We start from the raw sequence: 13,071 nt of genomic DNA, 5'->3' as shown, positions 1-13,071 counted from the left end.
GTTCGTAGGAATTTGTGCCAATTCTTCCTGACAGAACTGATGTAACTGAGCCATGTTTGTAGGTCGCTTTGCTCGCACCTGCCTTTACAGCTTTTCCCATACATTTTCAGTAGGATTGGGTTCAGGGTGTTGTGATGGCCACTCCAAAACATTGACTTTGTTATCCTTAAGCCACATTGTAACCAGTTGGTGGTATGCTTTGGGTTATTGTTCCTTTGGAAGACCCATTTCCTCTCAAGCTTTAAGTTCCTGTTAAAATTCACTAGTGTCAGCGGCAAGAATGGTGGTCACTTGACCATAAGAATGCGACTGTTTCCGGCCTGCCGCAATACACTTGCATTGAGCGGGCTGTAAACAGTCTAGTCTGGCTAGGACTATACATTTTGCATACTCATGGTCATGTGTCAGCTATCGGAGGATCCTCACAGTGCAAAGTGTGTACAATGTGAAGACTTACAAGTCTGTAGTCACATAGAGGGACACATGGAGGGACTGCAAACTTCTGGATTTAGACTGGACAACCCCTTTAACACTATTTAGTATAAGGGAACACGTTATCAAGGTTTTATGTCAGCTTTCTGGCATAAAAAAGTTGCAAACTTTGTGGCTCAAAAATTTAAGAAGGCACACATACACAATCTTTGTAGAGCAGTGAGCATTTGCTTAGCTATATTTTGGGTGAGGCAGGCTGTTCAGAGTTACAATCTTGTATTCTGGCACTGTTGCACCAGAAACGTGCAGCCACGCCTGCCCATACATGCCTTGCACCACATTTATTATGTATTTTAATCACATTGGACGTGTTTATTTAACTTGTCCAGAAGTGAGGTGATGGCTTATCAGAAATTGGTTGAAGAGACGGATGTAACCTAATTCACATCCTATGCACCAAAATTTGTACAACTTTTTTTCGTAATTTTGAGGACCAATGGAAGTCAACCAACAAATGTTATAAACAGACCATACAGTCGAAAACTGCTTCATATTTATCAATCAGCAACAGATACTTTGCCAATTTGTCACATTATAAGCTTGACTAGTCACATGTGCAATTATACTCCATCATTGTCAGGAGCGGAAGTGTCCCTAGGTTTGCCGTGACGTGGCAGTGGGCTTCATACAGTCTGATCAGACTGAACCAAAAACCTCATGTTCAGGAGTTTGTATGTTCTCCCCGTGTTTGCGTGGGTTTCCTCCGGGTACTCCGGTTTCCTCCCACACTTCAAAAAAGACATACAAATAGGGAATTTAGATTGTGAGCCCCAATGGGGACAGCGTTCCTGATGTATGTGAAGCGCTGCGGAATATGTTAGCGCTATATGAAAATAAAGATTTATTTTATTTATTTTTTTTACGTTCAGGTGTTTAAATTTTTGCCTAGCGGCATTAGACGAACTGATGATTTTTGGATGTGCGGTCCATGCCTAATTCTCCAGTTATGCTATACTATAAAAGACTATCACCCAACGAAAAAGCAAAATGCCTAGGTCGTAATTATTTTTCGAGTGTCTTAAAAAAATCATTGTTTTTGGCAGCATATTGCCCTGAGTAAATTATACAAGTGGTACTGGGGACAATGACAGTCTATATGCAAAAGAAGATCTATTCCTGATCATTCTTTGCGCATCCCTAAGCACTCTCGGATTGTCTAAACAGTCTATTAAATGACCACTGATGGACCTCTACGTAGTCAATCAGTGGCATTTTTTGGCTGCATATCACATAGTGTAAACTGGTTCTAACTTTTCATTGTCAAGTACTTGGCTTTATTAAATCAACTACAAAAGGTGAAGGGATTGGCAACACTCCACTAAAAGTTTTGATCTTAGTAGGAAAGGATGGTGGATCTTTCAATCATAAGAAGTAACCTGAGCAGATAATTAGATGAAGACTTGAGTTTTTTGCAAAGAGGAGTGTATTTATTACTATGTGCCATTAGTGAGAATAGATTAATCAGTATTTTGACCAGTGCAATGGTATTTTTGAAGGACATTTTGTATTAGGAAAGAGCGGGGTATATGATGATGTGTGGCATTATGGCAGACGATTTCTATGAACCTCGGTGATTCTGAGACTACATAAATAGATGGTGTACCATTGCTACCTCCAGAATACAGGTGTAGGGAGAAGTGATCAGGAGTCAGACTATAACTGGATGATTTAGAAAGAAAACATTGAACATATATTATTAGAGTTACGGTAGTTTTCTGATATGTAGACATGTATATTGCTCACTTTTTACTAATGTAAACTTTCACGAAGGGCACCTGGCTGCAGCAATTTGCTTTTTGATATCATACAGTAAACCAAATGAATTATTTATTTTTTTTGCAGAGTGGAGATCTAGTCCAGTTGCAGCTGGCAGAAGCCGTACCAAATTTATTTGAGATTGGGGAAAACCAAGATGAAGCCAAGACACTGCTTCAAGATCACAGTGCACTTCTCTACAAAATCAAGGTAACTGAATGGAGCCTTTACAGGATAAAAGTATTGATTAACACTAGCACTAAGAAATTCCAGTGCTTGGTATTCGAAACGAGCAGGTTGGATGCTTGATCGGGCTCAATTCATATACCAGGTATAATAGAAGTCAATGGGAAACTCGAGCATTTGTCTGGAAAAGTCTTCTGGAAAAATGCTTGTGTTTCCCATTGACTTCCATTATACTCGGTACTAGAGAGGAGCTCGTCCGAGCAACCAACCTGCTCGTTTCGAATACCGAGCACTCCAGCTTCTAAAGGAGTTGTTACATGCAGCGATATCGCTAGCAATGTCGCTGGTGAAAGCACCCGCCCCCATCATTTGTGTGTTACGGACAAATCACTGCCCGTGGCACACAAAATCGTTTGGAGCCGTCACACGGACTTACCTGCCTAGCGACGTCGCTGTTGCCGGCGAACCGCCTCCTTTCTAAGGGGGAGGTTTGTGTGGCGTCACAGCGGCGTCACTAAGCGGCCGCCCAAAAGAAGCGGAGGGGCGGAGATGAGCGGGACGTAACATCCCGCCCATCTCCTTCCTTCCTCATTGCCGGTGGCCGCAGGTAAGCTGCAGTTCGTCGTTCCCGAGGTGTCATACGTAGCGATGTGTGCTGCCTCGGGAACGATGAACAACCTGCGTTCTGCAACAATCAACGATTTTTTAAAAAAAACAACGTGTCCACGATGGACGATAAAGTGAGTATTTTCCATCGTTAACGCTCGTTCCTTGCTGTCACACGCAACAACGTCGCTAACGATGCCGGATGTGCGTCACAGAATCCGTGACCCCGGCGATATATCGTTAGATACGTCGTTGCGTGTGATGGTGCGTTTAGTGCTTGTTCATCACTAATTAACACTTGTTCAATTTGTTTTTACAAGGAAAAAAAAATCACAGCATACACAATTTGCCTCTGAGAATCTGGTGGCACTTGGCCATTTAAGTGTATGGGTCCATAAAAAAAAAATCAGACAGTACTCAAATTATATCCAAGTGTGGTCTGATTTTCACAAACTGACAGCATGAAGAACATGGAGAAGCTTTTTTTTTATTCTTCTCCACATCCGAGAAAGGGATCCCACTCACATCAAACTCCAATCAGTGTCGGATTAGCATAATTGGATAGTTTTTCTCGGATAGAAAAAATACGGTTGTGTGAACCCTGACTTAAAAAAAAAAGTATGAGGGATGTGTCTGCCACCTATAGAAGCAGAGAGCCAAACACAGGTGGGAAGACTGCAGCCCAGGTATGATAATACTGCAAGTGAGGAGAAAGCCACTCGAAACCTTGAGGTGCAAATTTGACTTGTGTAGACTTCTGCTGGGACAAGGCAGAGTGAAAAATGTAATAATAATATAATCTTTATTTTCATAGCGTCAACATATTCCGTAGTGCTTTACAATTCAGGAGGTTTATATACAAACAAGTAACAGTTATAGAAAATACACTAATTAGAGCAAAAAAGACAACCCTGGTCGTGAGAGCTTACATCTGCAATGAGATATGGGGGGGGGCAAGGTACAAGTGCTTATTTACAATGACAATCCAGCCATCTCAAGAAAATGAGGGAAAGATAAAGGCTGCATGAACCAGTCAGCCAATCTTTGAGATGCTTTTTGGTGCGGTGGAGTTTGACAGGGAGTTATGTTCTGAGAAGTTGTGGAGGGACTATGAGAATTTAGTTTGCTAGGGAGTGTGATAGGCCGCCCTAAAAAGATGTGTTTTTAGTGAGCGTCTGAAGCTGAGTAAGTTGAGATTCATCCTAGTTTCTTGGGGTAGAGAATTCCAGAGGATTGGTGTAGCTCGGGAGAAGTCTTGGATCCGGGAGTGGGAGGTTCGGATTAGTGTGGATATCAGTCGTTATTCATTTGCAGCACGTAGAGAATAAGTAAGGTGATAGACGTGGGTGAAGGTGGAGATTTAGGGGGGTGCCACACTGTGGAGATTTTTGTGGGTGAGAACAAGCAATTTGAATTGGATCCTGTGATATTTGGGCAGCCAGTGCAGTGACTGGTACAGAGCAGAAGCATTCGAGTAACGGTTAGTCAGATAGGTGACCCTGGCTGCTGCATTAAGGATGGATTGTTGAGGTGAGAGTCTAGTTAGGGGTTGACCAATTAATAGAGAATTGCCATAGTAGAGGTGGGAGTGGATCAGGGCCACGATGAGGGTATTTATAGTTTCCATGGTGAGAAAGGTGAGAGAAGCTAGGAGTTAAGCCTGCTTTACACGTTGCAATTTTGCATACAATATCGTATGCGATTTGCAACGCCCCCATCGTATGTGCAGCACCTTCAATTTGTTGAATGTGCCGCACAAACGATTAACCCCCGTCACACGTACTTACCTTCCATACGACCTCGATGTGGGCGGCGAACGTCCACTTCCTGCAGTGGGAGTGACGTTCGGCGTCACATCGACGTCACGCGGCAGCCGGCCAATAGAAGCGGAGGGGTGGAGCTGAGTGGGACGTAAACATCCCGCCCACCTCCTTCCTTCCGCATTGTGGGCCGGGAGCCGCAGGACTCTGGTAAGATCTGTTCATCGTTCCCGGGGTGTCACACACAGCGATGTGTGCTACCCCGGGTACGAAGAACAATCTGACGTGCAATTCTAGAGAAAGGTACGATGTGTATGCGATGAACGTTTTAACGTTCAATCGCAATCGCACGTAGCTGTCACACACTACAATGTACTTACAATGCCGGATGTGCGTCACTTACGACGTGACCCCGCCGACACATCGTAAGATACACTGCAGCGTGTAAAGCAGGCTTTAGGGTTCGGAAGGCATATAGCCAGAAATTCTGGCACGAGTCCTGTGTGGTGGTGGGGGGATGACATGATGAAGAGCACCCTGGGATAATTGTAAGGAATTGTCTACAATGAGAACGCAAAGAGACGTTGTCATGCAGAATTTAAACAGTTGTAAATGAAACATTATAAATCATCCAGAATGATGTGAATAAAACACTGAATCGTTTGCTCATCTTGGCTTCTTGTTGGATACCATTGCGATATTCGGTCATGATTACAGACGGCACCCAGCTTCCAAATTCAGTCCTTAACCCCCCCAACATAAAGTATATTGCTCCAGAATAACTCTGATATTTACATTTTCAACTTTAATTCCCAGGACATACAGATTAATTACAAGCTAAACATTTATTTTCATATCCTATCTAACTCTATTATTTTGTAGGCTAATATAATTGAAAAGATGCGGACAGCATACTAAAGTTTCACATGGCAATCAATTAGATTATTTGGACTAGTTTTATTTCTACATGACTTTCATAGAAAAAAAAAGTCTTCACTTTCCAGCCCTGCTTTCACACCGTGTAAATTAGGGAAATTGCTATAAGAAAAGCCTTAAAGGGAACCTGCAGGTGCAATATGCATCCAGAACCACGAGCAATTCTGGGTGCATATTACTAATGCCTGCCTAACTGTCCCTGTATCTAGTAGCATAGATAGAGAGATCTTTTATGATATGCTAATGAGCGCAGCGACAAGTTTCAAGGGCGTTAGTTCTTGCACTCATTCCGCCCATTTAGCCAGGCTAAGGCCTCTCTCACACATCCGTGAAAAACCACGCACGTGCCGTGAGACACGTATTTTCCTTGCGTGTTGTGTTTGGTAAGTACCGTACGTGTCTCTGGTATGTGTGGGCCATGTGTGTTCTACGTGTGCTATCCGCAATAACACACGGAGAAGCGGTAAGCATACTCATGTGGTCCTTGCTGCTGTCCAGGGTACTGATCTTCGGCTCCAGCCCCGCCCACTCCCCACTAATGCTGCTTCCGGCCGAGCAGAGGGGTGGAGATTAGCGCCCGTGACATCATGCCCACCTCCTTAACACACTCATAATGAGCGGCGGTTGGTAGCAACTGTTTGCAGCGGAAGATTCTGCAGGGCTGGTGGAGGTGAGTATGTGTTTTTTTCATTTTAAAATAATGACACGTGTTTCTCCGGCGCGTGTCACACGGGACCGCATCCATACTACATCCGTGTGGTACGGGTGCGGGCCGTGTGACGCCCGTGATGCCAGAGAAAAATGGACATGTCGGCGTGAGAAACACACGGACACACGTAAGTACGGAATGGGCAGACGTTCCATTCCAAAATACTTACGTGTGTCCAAACCATTAGGAATACATAGTGTGCCCGTGTCTCCGGTACGTGAGAAAACTGCCAAACACGTACTGGAGGCACGTACATGGACAGAGGCCTTAGGGAGCTGCCAGTAGCGGATCTTGATGACTTGCCAAGTGCATTAGATATCGGCAGAACAAGATTCAGGCAGTAGCCATTGTGTGTAAGTGCTTATATTTCTGCCGGTGGCAATCATACTCAACGCTGAATTAATCAAGATTTTTGTTTCTCAAATTTTGTTTCCAGTTTTTCATTATTTGCAGATCATTATCATGTCCATTCACCCTGTAATTTCCAAAATTCCAGGACTTTTCCCTCTTGGTGTTACAATTCTTATTGTGAAATACTAAATTTAACTGAGATAAGATATGACGCTGAAATTTCTACAACGGGTTATAACTGACAGCTGGAAGAAAGCAGAGCCAAAAGTCGCATTTCAGGAAGTAAGAGCGTATTTCATCCATATTGATCCTGAGTGACATAGTGCAGAGCTGACAGTCTGTTTTAGGAAACGTTATATTTTAAGAAAATATATCCGCTTAGGATTGATGCTCTCTGACAAGCTGAAGCAGAAGCTGCCAAATATATCAACAATTTAAGGGTGCGTTGTCTACCTATGTGCTTTAAAAATAGAAGAAATGGAAAGCAGAAAAGTAACACTACCGGAAGGATTTTATCTCTCTACCACTGTCCAGAAGAAATAATTGATTACTCCAAAAATCAAGCTCTAGTGACCACTTAGGGTATGTGCGCACATTGCTTTTTACCTGCTTTTTACCTGCTTTTTCTTCTGCGCTGTTTAATGCCAAAATGGATGTGTTCTTCTATTCAAGCAAAGTCTATGGGAATTTGGGTTTCTTGTTCACACTATGTTGTTCAAAATGCTGCCTTTTTGTGGCAGAACTTTGGTCAAAAACTCAGCTTTGCAGTGCAAAACCCAAATGGCAAAAACAATTGACATGTTGCTTCTTTGAAAAGCTGAGTTTTTGACCAAAGTTCTGCCACAAAAAGGCAGCATTTTGAACAACATAGTGTGAACAAGAAACCCAAATTCCCATAGACTTTGCTTGAATAGAAGAACACATCCATTTTGGCATTAAACAGCGCAGAAGAAAAAGCAGCAAAAAAGCAGGTAAAAAGCAACGTGCGCACATACCCTAAGCCGTCTTTGATTAGATAAGTACTCACTGTGTGTTTACCCCGAGACAGACAGGTGCATGATAACCCACATGCATAATAGTTGCAATTGCAAACTTTTCCTTATTTTGCACGGCTCTGCAGAACACGGCTGCAATAATATGGTAAACATGCTTTATTTTTACCCGTACCCTACCAGCAAATTCATGATTTTGACAAATACCACTGTCCAGAGCACAATTATGGTATATTTATTACCCTAGCAGCTCCACTCAGCTCCCACTATGCAGCCTACATAATAGCCGCCGGCAGTATTAGGCTAAAGACGGCGTTACACGCTACAATTTATCTGACGAGATGTCGTCGGGGTCATGGATTCCGTGACGCACATCCGGCATCGTTAGCGACGTCGTTGCGTGTGACACCAACAAGCGACTCCGAACTATCGCAAATAGGTTGAAAATCGTGGATCGTTGACATGTCGTTCAGTTTGAAAATATTGTTCGTCGTTTGGAACGCAGCAGACATATTGGTACGTTTGACACCCTGACAACAACGAACAACATTCACACGACCGCCTTGGTCAAACAATATATCGCTGAACGATATTGCGTCGTTTGTGAGATCGTGACCGCTAATAAACAACCTATGAGCGATCTCGGCAAATCGTAACAACGATCCGGGCGTGTCACATAGCTCATGAGATCGTCAGATAAATCGTAGCGTGTAAAGCGGCCCTAAGTGCGTATGTTGCGCAGTGTCCATGCTGAAAAATCTGCAGCGATTTGGCAGTGCATGTGCGCTTCAAATCACTGCAGAAATACTGTGTAATGGATGCAGTGTGTCTGCAGAGTAGATGCCGATTTTGTGCGCTCTGGATGCTGCCTCTCCCATAGACCGAGTGGGAGCAGCATCCCAAGCGCAAGAAATAAGTGACATGTTGCTTTTTTGAGCGCAGCGATTTGGATCAAAATTTCAGCATGCAAATCGCTGCGCTCTCAAATGCAACGTGCAGATGGATTATGCACAATCTTCATATATTGTGCTGGGGACGCAGGACGCATGCGTTTACGTTGCAATGCAATATGCAGCATAAATGCATGAAATTACACAATTTGCGCACATAGCCTTAAAGAGAACCTGTCAGGTGCAACATGCACCCAGAAGCACGAGCAGGTCTGGGTGTATATTTCTAATCCCTGCCTAACTGTCCCTGTATACACTAGCATAGATAAAGAGATCTTTAGAAAAAAGTATTTCTAAAGTTCTTTTACCTTATGCTAATGAGTGCGGGGACTAGTCCCCTGGGCGTTAGTTCCCCTTGCCAGTCGTCCCCATTAGCATATTAGTACACCCCTGTGGGCGTACTAACATGCTAGTGAATGTGCAGCATCACACGATGATCTCACTCACCTCTCCGCTACCATCGCGTCCGACAATGGATTGCGGCTCTGTGTGCATGACCGCAGAGTTTCGGTCATGTGCACTACTTCAGTTTGAAGCCAGGATGTGTACACCCAGCTTCATAGTGCGCATGACCCAAACTCCGGGATCATGCGCACTGAGCCGAAATCCAGCGTCGGGCAGCAATGGCAGCAGAGAGGTGAGATCATCCTGTAACGCTTCACATTCATTAGCATGTTAGCACAGCCACAGGGACATAGTAACATGCTAATGGGGCCGACTAGCCAGTGAAGTAACACCCAGGGAACTAGTCCCTGCACTCATTAGCATATGATAAAAGATCTTTAGAAATACGTTTTCTAAAGATCTCTTTATCTATGCTAGTGTATACAGGGACAGTTAGGCAGGGATTAGCAATATGCATCCAGAACTGCTTGTGGTTCTGGGTGCATATTGGACCTGACAGGTTCCCTTTAAACCCTCACCATCAGGCAATTTTCCATTTTTCCTACCCTTCTTCCAAGAGACATAATAGTTTCATTTTTTCTGAGAAGTATAGCCAAATAAAGGCTTATTTTTTGCAGGAAGAGTTTTGCTTTTGAATGAAACCCACAGAATATACTGGAAAACAAGAAAATAATTCTAAGAGTGGTGAAATTGGAAAATCAAAGTGCAATTCCACAATCATTTTTTGAGTTTTTGATTTGCCATGTTCATTATATGGTAAAACTGACCTGGCAGTATGATTCTCCAGGTCAGTACGAATTCATAGATACCAAACATGTATAGTTGCTTTTTTTATTTAAGTGATAAAAAATAATCTGCAATTTTGTTAAAAAAAAAAAATTCACTCTTGTCGCAATGTTCCGAGACGCATAACGTTTTCCTTTCTTGGGATCCTGGGCTCAGTGATGGCTTATTCTTTGCAGCCTGAGCTGACGTTTTTAATTATACTATTTTTGGGTAGATTTGATGTTTTGATCGCCTTTTATTGCATTTGATTGCAATGTTGCGGTGACCAAAAAAACTTAATTCTGGAGTGTTTAATTTTTTTTCTCAGGTTAATTTATTTTATATTTTAAAAGATCAGACATTTCTGAATGCAGTGATAACAATTATGTGTATTTATTTCTTGTTTAAATTGTTTTATTTTTAATAGGGCAAAAACGGGATGATTGGAACCTTTGAGTTTTTTACATTTTTTTATTTTTTTTTTACTTATTACAGTATTTGAATCTTTGATTGTCTGATCGCTTGTGCTGTACATAGCAGTGCATCAGAGTCTCCTGTGATATATAGGCTCCCAGCCTCCCCAGTGATGTGTATGGCACACCCTCAGTATATCTTGTGTTGTATATACCCTAGTATCTTCTGTGATGGATATTGCCCCAGCCTCTCCAGTGATGTGTATGGCACACCCCCAGCATGTCTTGTGTTGTATATACCCTAGCATCTCCTGTGACAGATATTGCCCCAGCCTCCCCAGTAATGTATGTGGCACAGCCCCAGTGTCTCCTGTGATGTATATGCTCAAGCTTCTCCTGTGGAGTATATTCCCACAACCTCCCCAGTGATGTATATGCCCCCAGTTTCTCCTGCGATGTACAGTGGGTATGGAAAGTATTCAGACCCCTTTAAATTTTTCACTCTTTGTTTCATTGCAGCCATTTGGTAAATTCAAAAAAGTTCATTTTTTTCTCATTACTATACACTCTGCACCCCACCTTGGCAGAAAAAAACAGAAATGTAGAAATGTTTCCAAATTTCTTAAACAATAAAAACTGAAATATCACATGGTCATAAGTATTCAGATACTTTGCTCAGTATTGATGTATGTCTCCTGTGATGTATATATCCTGAGTGTCTCCTGTGATGTGTGTATGCCACCAGCGTCTCCTGCGATGTAATTGTCCCCAGCCCCTCCTGTGATGTATATGCCCCACAGTTTCCTGTGATATATATAATGCAACCCCAGCAGCTCCTGTTATGTATATACTGTGGCGCCTACTCAAACCAACAACTTGTCCTTCAAAAAAACACCCACAAAAAAACTCAAGCCCTCATCTGGATATGTCAGCAAAAAACATTAAAGGGAATCTGTTACCTGGTTTTTGCCAACTACTCTGAAAACAGAATAACATAAGGTCAGAGATCTTGATTCCAGTGATGTGTCACTATCTGGGTTGCTTAGTGTAGTTTTGATAAAATCACTGTTTAATCAGCAGTAGATTATCATTAGAGGACTACTTGGAGTGCTGCCAGGTAGTCCAGAATATTCATGAGCTCTCTGTATAACTTCTAGATCTGAAGTGGAGAAAACATTGATTTTATGAACATGGCAGCAAACAGCTCAGTAAGTGACACATCGCTGGGAATCAGGGTCTCTGTCTCTAATTACGCTGCTCTTAGATGGGGAGCAAAAACCTAGTGACAGATTACCTTTAAGAGGTTAAGTTACATGGAGATGAGATGAAATAGCATACAGAGGTCTTGGCCAGGGGCAGCTTTATTTTTGTAGAAAATAAAGATTTTCTTATAATCGCAGACAGCACCTTTTAAAATGAAGAAAAGTTGTAGAAAAAAAAATCATGACTGCTACATGGTTAGATTATATTCATTAGATGTGGGCAGTTATTAAGCATCATTGCAGGACCATATCCTTTTTTATCATACCAAGCAGGCAAAGAAGGTAACTCAAAGCTCCAAGGACCATATGCAATCACAGGTCCCCACCAATCATGGCATTTGGTACTTGGTGATAGATTTTAGTTAAGATCTATTTAGAATACATTTTGAAAAAAAATGGAAATTTGTGGAACGGAATTGTGTTTTGAATATGGTTCATAATTGGAATTATATTGGATTTCCTGTGGATCATTGCTTGTACAACCCCTGGCAAAAATTATGGACTCCCCTGGCTCTGAGGATGTTCATTCAGTTGTTTACTTTTGTTTAAAAAAAAAAAAAAAAAGCAGATCACAGACATGGCCCACAACTAAAATCATTTCAAATGTCAACTTTCCGGCTTTAAGAAACACTAAAAAAATCATGAAAACATAATGTGCTAGCCAGTAACTGTTACTTTTCAAGACCATACAGGGGGAAAAATTATGGAATAATGAAAAACAAACAACAAACAAAAGAACACTCGAATACATCCCTAGTATTTTGTTGCACCACCTCTGGCTTTTATAACAGCTTGCAGTCTCTGAGGCATGGACTCAATGAGTGACAAACAGCACTCTTCATCAATCTGGCTCCTACTTTCTCTGATTGCTGTTGCCAGATCAGCTTTGCAGGTTTGAGCCTTGTCATGGACCATTTTCTTCAACTTCCACCAAAGATTTTCAATTGAACTATTTGCAGGTCAGTCATTGAGCTTATGTGTCTTCTTTCAAGGAATATTTTCACAGTTTGTGCTCTATGGCAGGATGCATTGTCATCTTGATAAATGATTTAATCATCCCCAAACATCCTTTCAATTGATGAAATAAGAAAAATGTCCAAAATTTCAATGTAAATTTGGGCATTTATTGAAGATGTAATGCCCGCCATCTCCCCAGTGCCTTTATCTGACATGCAGCCTTATATAATCAATGACTGTGGAAATTTACATGTTCTATTCAGGTAGTCATCTTTATAGTGTTTAGATTTTCTGTATATAAATCCCATTTCCTTTAGGCGGTTTCTTACAGTTTGGTCACAGACATTGACTCCAGTTTCCTTCCATTTGTTCCTCATTTGTTTTATTGTGCATTTCCTGTTTTGGAGACATATTGCTTTAAGTTTCCTGTCTTGACGCTTTGAAGTCTTCTTTGGTCTATCAGTATGTTTGCCTTTAACAACCTTCCCATGTTGTTTGTATTTGGACAAGATTTAAGACAGCTGACTTTGAA

The 13,071-nt window shown here is 42.0% G+C and overlaps 1 protein-coding gene across 5 annotated transcripts in view; it reads left to right on the top strand.

The window, feature by feature from the left end:
* Positions 1-13,071, top strand: part of CCDC141 (coiled-coil domain containing 141) — a 242,401-nt gene that overhangs the window by 31,643 nt on the left and 197,687 nt on the right. For all 5 annotated transcript variants that reach the window (XM_075317398.1, XM_075317401.1, XM_075317396.1 and 2 more), the window contains exon 2: positions 2,335-2,457. In XM_075317398.1, the coding sequence (XP_075173513.1) occupies positions 2,335-2,457 (123 nt within the window). The remainder of the gene's footprint in view (positions 1-2,334; positions 2,458-13,071) is intronic.

The sequence above is a fragment of the Anomaloglossus baeobatrachus genome, chromosome 7, assembly GCF_048569485.1.
Source record: "Anomaloglossus baeobatrachus isolate aAnoBae1 chromosome 7, aAnoBae1.hap1, whole genome shotgun sequence".
Lineage (NCBI taxonomy): Eukaryota > Metazoa > Chordata > Amphibia > Anura > Aromobatidae > Anomaloglossus > Anomaloglossus baeobatrachus.
Note: the sequence above shows the minus strand (reverse complement) of the source record. Positions and strands in the feature narration are given on the sequence as shown.